Source organism: Musca autumnalis, unplaced genomic scaffold, assembly GCF_047663935.1.
Source record: "Musca autumnalis isolate F117 unplaced genomic scaffold, ASM4766393v1 scaffold_2, whole genome shotgun sequence".
In the NCBI taxonomy this organism is placed as follows: Eukaryota; Metazoa; Arthropoda; class Insecta; order Diptera; family Muscidae; genus Musca; species Musca autumnalis.
In genome coordinates, this window is record NW_027411755.1 from 69,012,185 (window position 1) to 69,027,951 (window position 15,767).

Here is a 15,767-nt window from a genome sequence, read left to right on the forward strand (position 1 = left end):
GCAAGCCAATATTACTTACTACTTACTTAGCTGGCCCATTACAGAACATTTGTTCCGTAGACCGAACTAAGAAAAGATCTCCAATTCTCTATATTTGTTGCTTCGCACTCTGGAATACCGCGCCTTTTCATCTCATCATCCACTTGTTTGCGCCATCTATTCCTTGGCCTGCCAATTCTGCGTGCACCGCCAAGCGGTCCGTATTTATACGCCTTTTTAGCGGGTTCATCATCGCTCATTCTTATGATATGGCCTAGCCAACTCAATCGCTGCATCTCGATACGTTTAATAGCAGATACAGCTCGTGGTTCATGTGACGTCGATATTCACCGTCTACGCAGATTGGTCCGTAGATCTTTCGAAGAATTTTTCTCTCAAACACACCAAGCACTGCTATGTCTGCTTGCGCAAGTACCCAGGCTTCGGAGCCATACATCAGTACGGGTTGTAACAGTGTTTTGTAGAGCGTTATTTTTGTTTGACGAGATGTGGCTTTGTTTTTAAACTGCGCTTACTTAAACCAAAGTAGCATCTGTTGGCCAATAAAATTCTTCTTTTTATTTCACAACTGATTTCGTTTGTTGTGTTTACGGATGTGCCGAGGTAGACGAAGTCTTTTACTACCTCAATATTATAGGAACCAACTTCCACAGTCGGTCCGAGCTCAATGGACGCATTACGCATCGACACCATCAACTTGGTCTACTCACCGTTTACCGCCAGACCCACTTTAGCAGATTCTCCTTCGACCTTTACAAAGGTATCAGTTACTTCTTTTACTGATCGGCCCATGATGTCTATATCATCAGCATAAGCAAGTAACATGTGACTATTGGTGTAGATTGTGCCACTTCTTTTGACGTTTGCCTCTCGTACAACCTTTTCCAGCAGGATGTTGAAGAGATCACACGAAAGGCTGTCTCCTTGTCTGAAGCCTCTTTTGGTACCAAACTCTTCGGAGAGGTTCTTTCCTATTTTAACTGAGGACATCGTGTCAGTTAAAGTCATTTTAGAAAGCCGGATGAGCTTTGCGGGATACTAAATTCAGACATGGCTTGGAATACCTTTAAACGCAGCGGCCTGCGAAGGCAGCTTTATAATCGACAAAGAGGTGGTAGGTGTCGATCTGCATCTCTTGGGTCTTCTCCAGGATTTGCCGCAGGGTAAATATCTGGTCAATGGTGGACTTGCCAGGTCTAAAGCCGCATTGGTATGGTTCAATTATCTCGTTGACCATAGGCTTTAGTCGTTCGCACAATATCCCTGACACGATCTTGTAGGCAATAGGGAGCAGACTTATGCCCCTATAGTTAGAGCATACAGTCTTATCTCCCATCTTGTGGACGGGGCACAGGATACTCAGGTTCCAATCGTCGGGTACTTGTTGTTCCTGCCAGATGGTGCTAACTAGCTGATGAATACTCTTTATCAGCGTGTCGCCTCCGGTTTTGAACAGCTCGGCTGGTAAGCCATCGGCTCCTGCTGCCTTATTATTCTTCAGCCGATTTATTGCTGTCTTTACCTCATCTTGGCTGGGCGGTATACATTCAATACCATCTTCTGGGATTGGGACTGTGGTATCTTCGTCGTTTTCGCTGCTATTGGATACCAACAGTTTTGAAAAATGTTCTTTCCATATCCTGAGTACACTATCTGTATCAGTTACCAAATTACCTTGCTGGTCTCTACAGGAGGATGTGCCTGTACCAAAGCCATCAGTTTGATGCTTGACTCTTTGGTAGAATTTTCGGACCTCATTCTGGATCCTGTACATCACGATTTTTTCTCACTCCCGCTTTTCCATCTCTCTCTTTTTCCTGCGAAAAAGACGTTTCTCCTCTCTCCTTTTCTCCCTGTATCTCTCTCATGCGCTACGCGTTGCTACGGATTGTAAAGTAGCCCTATATGCCCAATTTTTCTCTTCGGTGACAGCACGACACTCCTGGTCATACCATGGATTCTTTGGTGGAGGTCTCTGGAATCCAAGTATGGATTTTGCGGCAGTTTGCATGGAGTGGGCAATATTTTGCCATTGTATTATGTTATCGGGACAAGGAGTGCTCGCATTAAGCAATTGGGCTAGTTGAGTGGAATATGCTGTGGCTATCTGTTGTGTTTGCAGCCTATCGATGTCCAACTTCCGCGTTGTGTCTGTTCGTGCTTTATTTACAACGTTTAGACGGGTACGTACCTTTGCTGCAACAAGGTAGTGGTCCGAATCAATGTTTGCGCCTCGGTACGATCGTACATCCAACACGCTCGATGAATGTCTTCCATCTATCACAACAGCCAGGTGCCCTTGTGAATATCGAGATGATTAAATCTGGTACTGCTAACTACCATGTTTTTTGCCGCTGCAAAGTCTATCAGCCTCATACCATTGTCAGATGTTTCACTGTGGAGACTGCATTTCCCGACTGTTGGGCCAAAGATATTCTCCTTTCCAATTTTGGCATTAAAATTGCCTAGAATGATTTTAATGTCATGGGCAGGGCAACGGTCATATGTTTCTTCTAAGCGCTCGTAAAATATACATATCTTTGGTCTGTTCGTCCTTTTCTTCAGTGGGAGCATGAGCGCAAATAAAGCAGATGTTGAAGAATTTAGCTTTCATTCACTGGGGTGAAGCTTGATACCAGATGTTTTAGTCTCCGACTAACTACGAATCCGCAACCAAACCCATGCTTTACGTCATGGCAGCTATAATACAGTGCATCACCTTTAGGTGTTGTTGTGACGCCTTTCCGAATCCATCGTATTTCCTGTATGGCAGTAATATCGGCCTTGTACTTTTCAAGTACGTCTGCCAATGCGAAGACTGCATCTTCTCTATAAAGAGTGCGAACATTCCAGGTGCAGATTCGCAGATCATGGTCCTTAAAACGTTTGCGGGGTTCGTCAACTTTAGAGGGGTTTGTTTTTCCTTTCTTTCGTTTTTTTATAGTAGGCTGTTTTTTCTATGGGAGGGTTACTAACCCGACGCCCAAACTCAAGTTTTTGACGTTCTTATGGGTGAACGGGTGTTAAAGGCAGTTCCCCAGGTGACATCACGAGGAGGTCAGTGTCCATTTGAGATGAAAGAGGGACCAAACTCAAAATTATGAATGAAATGTTCAAATAAAAGTTAACTTTCCGAAAACTATAATTAATAACCAAAATTATAAGCACTTTAATTTTTCCGATTTTGTCGGTAACTCAAAAAAAAAAGTGAGATAGAGAATCACACTATTGTTCTGCTTATGCTCACCGACCAATCTGTTAACTTCCAGTGTGAGCTCCCTGACTCTGGGGTCACTTGGGTTGGTACGACGAAATTTGGTTTATCTTCGGTTATTCGACCAGCAGGTATATGAAGAGCGGCTGCAGCAATGATGATGTCATTTTTGCTAACCGAACATCAGAAGCGTTGGGTAGATCTCTGAAGTGGTGATTAGTGAAGTCTCTAAAACTAGGCCTATTAGCTTTCCCATGATTGATAAAAGTGCGGCGTTCGGAGCTGATGAAATCGGGCGGTTTGCTGAAGGAGGCAATTATGTGGTGATGGTCCGACCTGAGAGAAACCACGTGTTGCCAGGTGACGTCATTTGTCACACCAGGTGACACGATGGTTATGTCTGGCGAACTGTGACACTCTCCGCTAATTTTTTTTTTAATTATTTTTTGTTGGCTTTTGGTAAAACCGACAAATTTTTTTACTTGTTTGGAAAATATTTTGGTTACATATCGTCACCATAAATGCCCGAAGACGTAACCGACATGAAAATAGAAATTAGTTTTTTGACGTAATCTGATACATAAAGCTAAAATACATGCTCTGGCAAAATTTCAAGCTTCTGCGTTCAAAAACAACGATCCTATTCAAGAAATGGCATTTCGGAAAATGGGATAATATTGCAGATTTTGTTGTAATGGAGGATCTCAAAACTTAGCAATTCAGCGGTGTTGGTTTCACTACTTATTCCCCTTCGTATATGATCGATAATATCCCATATACTCGCCTTCATAAGATTAATATTCCGTAAAACAGTTTTTAATTTTATAACGTTTTTTGCTTCTCCTGTAAAGTTTTGGTTTTGTGGGTTACGTCTTCGGGCATTTATGGTGACGATATATACATACATAGGGTTTTGAATCGATTGCCGTTAAAAATAAACTTAATTGTTTTTGAAAACTCTTAATAGAAGTTCTTGAATTCTTCTATGATAGGATTCTTTAAGTACAAAATAAACATTACCGAAAATATATTTATACCAAAAATCTGCACACTTTTCATATACTAATAATTTCTTATATATTTAAATAATTTTTGTATTGTTTTATATATATTCAAATATCTTTTGTATTGTTTTAAATTTTTTAATTTTATTGTTTTTGTGTTTGAAAGCTAAAAATAATGTTTTTGTTGGTTTCGTTGTTAATTGTTTCTTTTATTTTTATATTGTTTTTTTTTATTCTTTTTGTTTACAACTCACAACTGTTTGTATATTTCTTAACACGGGGTTATCTTAAAGTTTTGTCCAACGTTTGGTGTATTTTTACGTTTTAAAACAATTCGTCTTGTTATGTCCATTTTTCTTTTTATTTTTTAGTTATGTTGTTTCTTTTATTATACCTTGACACACTACGGCACCACTACACCAACGTTCACTGAGTGTCAGCCGTCCTTCTTCTAGTGTCAGTCATATTGCATAGCTTTAAAAATATAACACCTTGACAATTATCTTTGTCGTTTGTATGTTTCTTTCATCCTCAGTTTAAGAGGCAAGGAAATTATAGAGAATTATTGTTTGAATCCTTAAAGATATAATTGAAAATTAAAAAATATAGACAATGTCATTTGATGTTATTATGATTATGATCAACGGACGGGGTTGTCTTATTTATTAGGGGATAATTTGTTACGGGAAAGAACATTTTAATTTTGTGACTCAAATTTTATTCTCGAAAATAATTGCTTAAAGAATCTACTACTTTTAAATTTTTTCACAAATTTATAGAGGAACATTTTTTCAAAAGTAGTAGACTCTTTCAGGTTATCGATTTTGTTTAATTAAAATTTTTATTATTATTAGTCCTACTACAAGCGAAAAATCTCTAATATTTATCTTCACCATAGAGTGGATTTTTTATTTGCCAACCATAAATTGTTTCGATTTTAAACTCTTTTTGGTATATTAAACATTTTGTTAGATTTAGTATTTCATCTGCTGTCCATTCTTTTTTATTCACAAAAAAAACCAACCTCAATATAATTGTGTCAAAGTTAGTCCTTTTCAGTCAATATATGTAAGCTACCGAACAAAATTACTTTGCTCTGCTGTTCTTTTCAATGTTACGCTTCAATGGCATGTAACACATACGAATATGCGTCTGTTGAAGTGGTGTATGCCGTGTCACTGAAATATATTGTGTCATCTGTCTCCCAAGAATCACCATTCGACCAAACGCCGCAAGTACATATTGTTGCTGCTATCACACATAGTGTCCTTCCGGTGTATAACAACTGAGCAAGTTCAGGCTCTTAGACATGTTTCTATTGTTCATTCTACGGCATCGAAAAATAAAACAAAAGCAAAAAATACAAAATAGATTTATTGTTGAACTTTTCGTAGCAAAGCCCCCCTACCCCCTCTACAATGGTTTTTCTGTCATTGCCAAATGTCCTTAAATATCATCACACATACAGCTCTCTCAAACCCATACCATTCCATACCCAGTAATTTATGTTCTCGCTGCACTTGATTTAAAAAAATTCGAAATGGCCGTTGTTTGTTATTGTGACCCAGATTGTAGATTACAACAACAACAGCTACGATGTCGCCAGGATGTCTCCCTGTTCTTTCCCCTTGTCGTCGTCATCATTTTATTTTTGTGGCAATACCATAAACCATGTTGACGACACAGTTGTATTGCCATCGTTTTCCCATTGATCTAAAATTAATATTTTTTCTGATGAAATTATATTTTTTAACAAGGATTGCTATCAAATGCAATTTCTTTACTCAATTTAATTTACAAATCCTTTGATAATATTATAATTTTTGTTCAAGGAAAATGTTTCATAGGGGTCAAACCACTAGTATGTGGCACTGTGTGTGTGTCGAAATTAAAGATTCTTTAAATGGATAAATTATCATATTTGGATAATTTTATTTTATTCAAGCCTGTTTTCTTCATAGTTGTTTATAATTTTATGTTCGAGGGTCATCTCGAAGATACAATTTCACTTATAAATGGGGATTTTTAAAATAGCAGGTCGTTGCCCCTTTTTATACCCCCAGCTTAATGGCTAAGAGCTTATATATCCTTTGATAGATTAAAAAAAATTGCCTCATCGAAATGATTTTAGACGAAATCCATTTGAGACAATTTGGAGTAGATTTAGCACTGTCCGTCCGTCTATATGACTGCCAAGCTGGCTGGTGCGCACGATAATTCTCGAACGGATCAACTGCTTTGGTCCAAACTTGTAATAATTTGGCCAAACTTACATCAAATTCGAAGATGGGCTAATCGGACCACTCGACACTTTGAACATCGTATACTTTCATCCTGGACGTTTCATGTTCCAATAAGGTCTGTATCGAACAGCATCTGCTATTACTTCTCTCATGAAATGATTAAGTGCAGTTTGAGGATCGTTCTGGATTTTTTTTTATCGCAGGTTATCCTTGCGTTCCTGATTACGACGATATAATTTTTTGCAAGACCATACCTGACATATGGTCTGTTCCTTTACTTTTGAAAGTGGTAAAACCGGCAAAAGTAGCAAAAGTTGTAAACTGCTCTCATATGAATTGTATGGTGTCAGAAGTAAAGGAACGCTTTTCGAGTAAAAAGTGGTAAAACTTGAAGATTCTTGCACGTTAAGGAACAGAGCTATAATGATCGAAAAGTTCTATAAATCGTACTGTGTCTAACTAGAATGGCTGGGGTGGGCAAGATAATTTTCGATAAGAGTGTGTGACATTGGTCCAAACTTTTCACATCGTAATATTTCTCTCAGGAAGGAATATATCGGACTACTTTTCCCGGTACCTCCCTCAGTTGATAGTTTTGACATTTTTACCGAAGGTTCTTGTTGCTGCAGCAAGGCAAATACGTTCGTTCGTACATTTTTTCCAGTGCCCAGATTAAAAAATTCTGCAACCTAGACTGGCTGCGTCCATACAAAATCAGAAGACACGTGAAATTCAGCGTGTCGTGCGGTTCCAATCCACATGCAGGGTATATGTTATACCTTTTGACCTCTCTCTCTCCTAGATGGGGAAGCTTGTCCACTAGATACTGCATCGACAACATGTTGTTTTGTTGATGTACCGGTTTGTCTCCTCATAAAGATGGTCCATTGGTGTCATGACGATGCACCCTGTTGAAGTTCTCAATTCGGTATTTTGCCAGATTTGAATATTCTTCCACAGCGTAGCGCTATCGTTTGCTACCATACTGGCGCCGCATTACTTACCACAGACCGGTACTTGTTCGTACTTCTGATGCTGTCGTTAATAGCAGTGGCTTGCGTCCAATATCTGTGGGTATTTAGTGATAGAAATCCATGTGGATTTCATGCCGTCCATGTGGTGAACAATATTGCAGGGGATTTAACGGCAATATTTTTATATTCCTCAGATGGATGAACTGCCCTAAGTCACCTCTTGAGATCTTGTATATATATCAGAAGGCCTCTTGAAGTCCTCTATAGTCATTAGAAGACATCTTGAAGTCCTCTATAGTCATTAGAAGACATCTTGAAGTCTTCTATAGATATCAGAAGACCGGATAAGATCTTCTATAGACAACAGAGGATACCTTGTGGTGTATAGTAGACAACAGAAGGCCACATGAGGTCTTCTTTCCCCAACAGAAGGCTCTGGAAGTCTTCTGTTGACAACAGAAGGCATCTTACAGTCTTCTATATACAACAGAAGGCTTCTTGAGGTTTTCTATAGATATCAGAAGGCCTCTTGAGGTCATCTATAAATAACAGAGTATCTCTTGAGGTCCAAAGAAGCCAACATAAGGCCACTTGAGGTCTTCTGTAGACAACAGAAGGCTGTCGAAGACCTGAAGGCTCGCCGAATACATTACAATTACATTACAATAACTGTTCGGTCACACGTCTTATTCTTGTTCAGCCTCGACCCTATATGGTGTGTAATGCTGTTGTGGTGCTGGGCATTTTTCGGAATCCGTGCTTATATTGGACATCTGGAAAACAGCATCTCAACATAGGGAGGAGAGGAACAGTGCCTCTAAAATCTTTGCTACTATCAACAAGAGAAAGGTCGACCTATACGATTCACCTTTGCTGGCATGCTTGACATTTTTGTTGAAATACTTAACTTTAGACACATAGGTTCACAATTTCAGCATAATGTATGCGTAATAATCGCATTACAACAAAAATGTTTAAAATTGCGCACATTTGTGTCGCATCTTGTTGCAAAAAGTTTAGAGTGTGACTTCAGTAACGGGAGCACCCTGTCAACTTTCCAGGCTTCTAGTACAATATGGGTGGCTAACGATAGATTGAGAGCTCTTGTTAAATTCTCAATTGAGATTCCGCACAAAGCTTTGGATGATTTCGTGTTCTTTATGACACCTGCAACATCACTCATCGTAAATTGTGATGGTACCTCCTCGGCTGGTACGGCGTAGCACACTGCTCTTCGTCCTATCACTCGCGTGTTGCTCTATAAACTGACGTTTAAAATAACACGCACACCTCTTCGGGTATGTCACTGACACGCCGTTGATAGTAACAGTCGTTCTATCATCCTTCATTACCGGATTCGGATTGCACTATACGCAACTCTGACGGTGATTATGAATTCTCGTAATGCATTTAGATGGGTTTGTTTAGTTTAGTCCAGCGTCAGGCGAGAGAGCGCCCACGTGAGCTCATTTAACGTTGATCTCTCCACACACACAATTCAACTCATTGAAAAAGCATGCACCCCGTAAAGTATGCAAAAGAAAAGTATGGTGCCTGACGCTTACATCTCTTCATCTGTCGAGAGGAACTTTTAGAATTCCACCGCTAATATTCTATGCAGGATCAAGCTTGATCTATGTCTAGATATGAATACATTGAATTGAGCAAACTATTCCAGTAAATGAGCAATAACTCGGTAATTTCTTAGATATCAAATTTACATTTTTACCGAAATGAAGAGGGGAAGAATGTGGAAAAAACTAGAAATATCCAACACAAAATAAACAGGGCAGTCATGAATAACTCCCTCGGAATTTTCCACACGGAAAATAATTTTGAAAAGTGAAAGTCCTTAAAAAATCTATATTTTAAAATGTTGAAAACTGCTAGAATCACTTAATTATGGAATATTCTCTTAATCGTTTCGTTCTCAAAACAAAACCACAAACTTTTCAATGCAAAAATACGAAAACCGTACGATTAGTGAAATGTACTTCGGCTATGCTTTGCCGAGTTGTTTCATTCACCACCGAAACAAAAAGAATTTTTGGCAAACATTTGCTGTTCGAAATTGTTCCTATGGAAAATACGAAACGAAACCATTGGAAATGTTTAATAAAGTATATTTACGTACGCTGCTTGCTATAGATGTAATGCCGCAGTGACCAGTAACAACCCCTGCAGCGATTCTGATGTACTTAGTGAGAAAAGGGGCGCAGTTTTAAGCAATGATTGCCGACCAGATTGACTTCGATACCTTACAACCTGGTACTTTTTGTCAAGTGCCTAGAGCTAATTGGGTCAGATGACTGGGAACATCGCCTTGCAGTTCATCAACTGTCTCATTTCCTTTCAACATTGCCGTGGCCTGGTACTCAAAAAACCTAACTTAGATAGACATACATCTTTGAAAACTCTTAGATTTAATAGTGAAGGATCCCAACACCTTTAGAGCAGCCTGGCTACCGTGACTATCTTATCTACAAAAAATATTTACCTTTTGGACATAAATTTGGAAGTTATAAATTGTGAAATTGGTGTAAGGAAACAAATTCCACGCGGAATTTTCGTTCATGATTTCCCTGAACATGTTTTGCTTTGTAGCTTTGTGGAGAATTCTACAATATCAAACATAATTATGATCATGTTCATTTTGTTGATTAAGAAAGTTATAGTACGTTTACATTATACTGAAAATCCCATTGCATATATAAATCAAATATATCCTCATATAGAAGGTTATCCCAGCAAAAATCCCTAATGTAAACATTCTATTGGATTAATAATAAATTTCCTTCCACAGAAATTTCATAAATTAGTTGGTCTTTTCTGTTACAACATTCACACACTATGTACATATTTATATAAGGCAATTTCCTTGCGGCAATTGCCAGTTTGATGGTGAGGCATATGGTAACCCTTTGCCTTTCAACACCCTCTTTAACCGACAAACTGACAATTGCCGTAAGGAAAATTGCCTAATGTAAATATGGACTATTCAAGCTAAACATAATGTATAAAATATAAGGGAGGTTCACATGATATATGTACATATTCTTTTGAGATATCGAAGGACCAATGTTTAAAGTCATGGTAGAACAAATATAAGGTAAAGTTAATACTACAACAAATACAACTCGAACAACAACCACAAAGGAATTTGTTTTTGTTTGTAACGTTACTGCCAGTTGTATTTGTAAACAAAACAAGGAAATGTCTATAAATTATTGGAATTTAAAAATTAAATATTTTGGAAAACATGAATGAAAATTCGTTACATTTTCAATTTTTTGTTTCCACATCATTCCACTAAATGCATAAATTCTCGCAGAAAGTACAATTATTGCAGAAAAGTTTGGGGTCGTTGGAAATTCATAGAAAAACAATGAGAAGCTGTTTCAATGTTTTGTTTTAGAAATCAAAGAAGCACATGTTTATTAGGGCTTCATTTTTTTAAATTTTAACAAAATACCTCACATATTAACATACGTTGTATCGCCTCTACAAGAGGGGATTTACTGCGCGGCTTATCGTTCGAACTTGGAGGAGGTTACATATCATTGATATGAAGAAGTCTTTCTGGGAAATGGTTTTTTCCGAATGATATATTTTTCCCCCAAAAAATATATGTCCCTAATGTACATCGAAATAGAAATAAATGTATAAAATGTCATATGAAATTTGACACTAACGTTACAACCCAGTTCAGTCAGCTGTGTATTGCTGCTACCTTTTCTTATTCTACCATGGTTTAAAGTAATGTTGGTTTATTCCACATCCTTTCGCAGAGATTTCATAAAATAGCTTTGGTCTCCTGTTACTACATTCCCATGTCTGTTTTTAATATTATTATTTATAAAACAAAAGGGGAGTTCACATGATATACATAACATTTGCTAAAAAAATAAGTTAAATTTTTAAGAAATATTTACATATAAAACATTTTTTGTTCTGGAATATTTACCTACAATGTTCTATAAACCACAAAATATATACTCTACACTGAAACGCACAATATACAAAAAAACACACTCACACTAAATGTACAACACCAAAATTTAGCTTATGTCAATGTGAAATTATGTGTCTATATAAATTTAAAGGCCTCTATGCATAATTTTATTTTCTTCAACAACTTTTCTTAAGTTTGTGTAATTTTTTCCATATTTTGTCCTATTTGCTTTACATTTTGTTTCTTTTTACCAGCCTCGTTTTTTCTGTTTTACGAATTCCTATTCTATTCCTTCTACTCCTCTCAACCTCAACCAAAAATCAATTAAACTTAAAAATGCTTCTTTTATATATTTTTATTTCTTATAACAACAACAATCAAAATATTTGCTTCTCCAACTGGATTTTTTAAATGTAAAAACCAAATAATTTTATTTTGGCGGAAACCGTTTTTTCCTCTAAAAGCAGCCGTAATTTTAGTGGTGTACCTCGACGCCTATTGGATGGCAGTAATCGTCAAATTTCCTCAATTGCTGTTAATGCTGCTGCAAACATGGCAAATAGTGCCGCCGCTGCAGCAGCAGCAGCCGCCAATAATAATGCCCATTTATCTTCTTCGAACTCACCCTATGGCACATTGTCCAGCATAAAATCGAACCATTCTTCGTCTTCATCATCGAATGGTAGTCAAAGTAGCAGTAGCAGCAGTAGCAATAATGTCATCACATTTCAATGTGCTTCAGTGGATACAGTAAATGGTGTGGGAGGAGGAGGTGGTTTACCCTCAACATCTTCATCATTGTCATTGGCCCAGCAACAGCAGCAGCAACACCAACATCATCAACAACAAGCGTTAGTAGGTTCACCTGCTGGTAGTGCAGGTGTTGGTTATGGTTATACCACCTCAACTGCAGCTGCCGCTTCCACTGCAAGTAGTTGTGGTGGTGGTGGCAGTGGTGCAAGTGGTGGCGGTGGTATATCAAACATCTTTAATACGAATAGCGGTGGCAATAGCCCTCGATTGGGTGATGCAGCTTTAAGTTCTATGGCTGCCAGCCCCACCGATGCCTGTAGCATGCGTTCAAATCCTTCGGCTGCCTCTTTAATGGCTGCCGCTGGCGAAATGACAACCTCAGCTAGCTCGGGCATTCCCGGTGGGGTTATGGGCAATAATTCGGCTACGCTTTCGCCACTATCCTCAGCTGGTTCGGCAACGACTACTCATCTTATACGACGTCCCAGCATTACTATGTGCGTTAATCGGTTTCATTTCATCATAGCTAATGCCATGTTTTTGTTATCCACTTTGTTTTTTTTCTTTCGTTGTTGTTTTATTTTCTCTAGAGTAGTTAAATTTTTCCCCATCCTTTGTTTACTTTAGAGAAAAACAAACGTTTCGTAGTATTTTTTCACTTCCATTTTTCTCTTTGCATAGTTTTTCACTGAATAAGAACTACGTAGTTTCCAACAATAGTTGCAAGATTTTCTTTCCTCAGCATTTTTGATTTGTTTTCTTTTTTCATAGTTTGCTAGTTATCCTTGAGCATGAATGCCATTTTTCATTGATATTTTCTTTGATTTTTTTCTCTGTTTTAATGTTAAAGTAAGTTCTTCGTAATAATTTGAAAACATCTGTATTTCAAAAAGGATGTACCCAGGTCCATTTTATCCCGAAAAGAAAAACAGAATAAACCCTTAATAATCGAATATTTCTTAATTTTTTAAATATATTTGTCTTTGTGAGGTATCCTCGTAGATCTAGTCGAACTTGAACTTCCCTGTTTACTTAAGTGGCATCTGAAGCCGAACTCCGTATAAACTTTCCGGCTACTCCAACATCTACTCACTCAGATATGGAATGATGAAGTTCCACCCCTTTGGGTACCTCCCACACAAAATTTCAAAATGTTTCGCAAAAGAGCAGTTTAAGACCAGCTCTCGGATTGTTTTGACATTTTTTGCAGCAGGTTGTCCACGCGGCCTTTATTACGGCGATGCATTTTTTATGAGGGCAAGTCAATACTTTCTGAGATGATGGACCAAAAGCTTCACAAAACCATACCAGCGCTAGGATAACTTACGAAATGAGTATCCCAGTTGGTCAAAATTTGTACAATTTCTTCAAAATGTACATTAAGTTCGAAGATAGTCTACGACTTCCGGTACATACCTCGCAAAAGTTCCACTCCTTCAAATACTTTCCACACGATGTTTCCAAAAATTTTGCAGAAATGCATTCTTTTATTTTTTTGCAACAGATTGTATTAGCGGTCCCTATTACGACGGTGCATTTTTTCGAGGTCAAGTCAATACTTCCTAAGATAATGACCCAAAAGCTCCACAGACCCCTGTTGGCACCAAGTAAAATTACTGTGAGGCACCATAACTTACGCGTTTCTTCAAAATGCAAATTCGCACTATTTCGGACAATTCATTTTTATACCCTCAGCATTTATGCTAACGAGGGTATATACACTTTCATACGGGCAAATTGTGCCTCATCGAGATAATGGTTTTAGACCCCAAGTATGTTTGGTCGAAATGTGTTTCAGACAATTTGGAGTCGATTGAGCAATGTCCGTCCGTCTGTCTGGCTGGAGCGCACGATAACTCTCGAACGGATCAACCGATTCGATCCAAAATTTGGCTTTCGTAATATTTTGTCCAAACTTAGTTTAAGTTCGAAGATTGGCTATATCGGTCCACTACCTCCCCCACAAAAGTTCGAAAATGTTCGGAAAAATTGTGCGCCCGATGATTCTTGACGGAAGTAACCGATTTGACCCATTCTTTGCACATCGTGAAGTTTCTACTAAACTTAGATGAGGTTCCAAAATGGACTCAATCGGTTCACTCCTTCGGGTAGGGTATCTCCCACACAAAATTTTGGATAAGTTCAGATTAGGACCAGCTCTCGAATCGCTTTGATTTTTGTTGCAACAACTTGTATTCATTGCCTCCCCATACGATGGTACAAGTTTCATCAGGGGATAGTCCATACTTCCTGAGAAAATATCCTGAAAGATGCAAAAAGCCCCTATAACACCGTGTGTAGTGGATGGAGCGCAAGATAACTCTCGAACGGGTCTGCCGATTCGGTCCAAAATGTGGCCTTCATAATATTTTGTCCAAACATAGTTTAAATTTGAAGATAAGCCATATCGGTCTATTCCTTCAGGTACCTCCCCCACAAAAGTTCAAAAAAGTTCGGAAAAATTGTGCGCACTATTACTCTTGAAGGGAGTGACCGATGTAATCCATGCTTTGCACATCCTAATATATCTACCAGATGTAGATCAGGTTCCAACATGGACTATATTTGTCTACTCCTTCTGGTACCTCTCACACACAATTTCGGATAAGTTCACTTTAAGACCTGCTCTCGAATCACTTTAATTTTTGTTACGACGTTAAAAGTTTTTTCAGGGGCAAGTCCATATTTCTTAGGAAAACAGCCCGAAAGGTGTAAAAAATCCCAATGTCACCATATGTGGCTGTCAAAGAGAACGATAACTCTCGAACTGTTCAACCGATTTGGTCCAACATTTGGTCTTCGTCATATTATATCCAAACTTAGTTTCATGGGGCAATACCTGTCCGCAACTTCCAGTACTTCTCCCCAATATTTAAAAAATGACACTAAAATGCTTGGACGATATCACTTGAATGGGGAAACAATTTGGTCCAAACTTTGGATCTCCTAATATTTTGTCAAAATTTAGTTTAACTTCTAAAATCTCTTCTCCCTAAGGGTACCTCCCCCACTTTTTCAATTGTTATTACATCCGGTTGCTCAGTTTAGGGGCTGTTATTTTGAAAGTTTCATCGAAGGTAGTCCTTTTGATATTTTTTATTCTAATTATAACAATATAATTGTTTTCATGGTTAAGACCACAGGTTTGGTTATATATGATTGACAGCTACTTCATTCGGGAAACCGACTGTCCATTGTATTCACCCTGAAAAGAGATGAAAAGGGGTAGGAGGGAAAGGAAGGGAGAAAGACAGGAATGACACAAAGGTTTGGTTATATGATTGACAGCTACTTCACTCGGGAAACCGACGGTCCATTGTATTCACCCTGAAAAGAGATGAAAAGGGGTAGGAGGGAAAAGGAAGGGAGAAAGACAGGAAAAATGTAGAAGGAAAGTAGATATAACAGAGAGATGTTGAAGAAAAAAGTAGTTAAACTTGCTTAGTCTACGATGAGCGGCCCCCCACTTGACAGTAGTTAACAGGGCTGCAGGGGGACAAAAAGTAAGAGTAGACCAGTAACAACCCCTACAGTGATTCTGATGTACTTAGTGAGAAAAGTGGCGCAGTTCTAAGCCAGATTGACTTCGATACCTTACAGCCTGGTACTTTTTGTCAAGTCCTCACG

At 38.3% G+C, this 15,767-nt stretch overlaps 1 protein-coding gene across 14 annotated transcripts in view; it reads left to right on the plus strand.

Moving 5' to 3' along the window:
• Positions 1–15,767, plus strand: part of LOC141394046 (uncharacterized) — a 247,630-nt gene that overhangs the window by 226,483 nt on the left and 5,380 nt on the right. The window contains exon 7 of one of the 14 annotated variants that reach the window (XM_073967850.1): positions 11,855–12,637. The exons of the other annotated variants lie outside the window; for them this stretch is intronic. Coding sequence (XP_073823951.1) covers positions 11,855–12,637 — 783 coding nt within the window. The remainder of the gene's footprint in view (positions 1–11,854; positions 12,638–15,767) is intronic. 14 annotated transcript variants of the gene reach the window in all.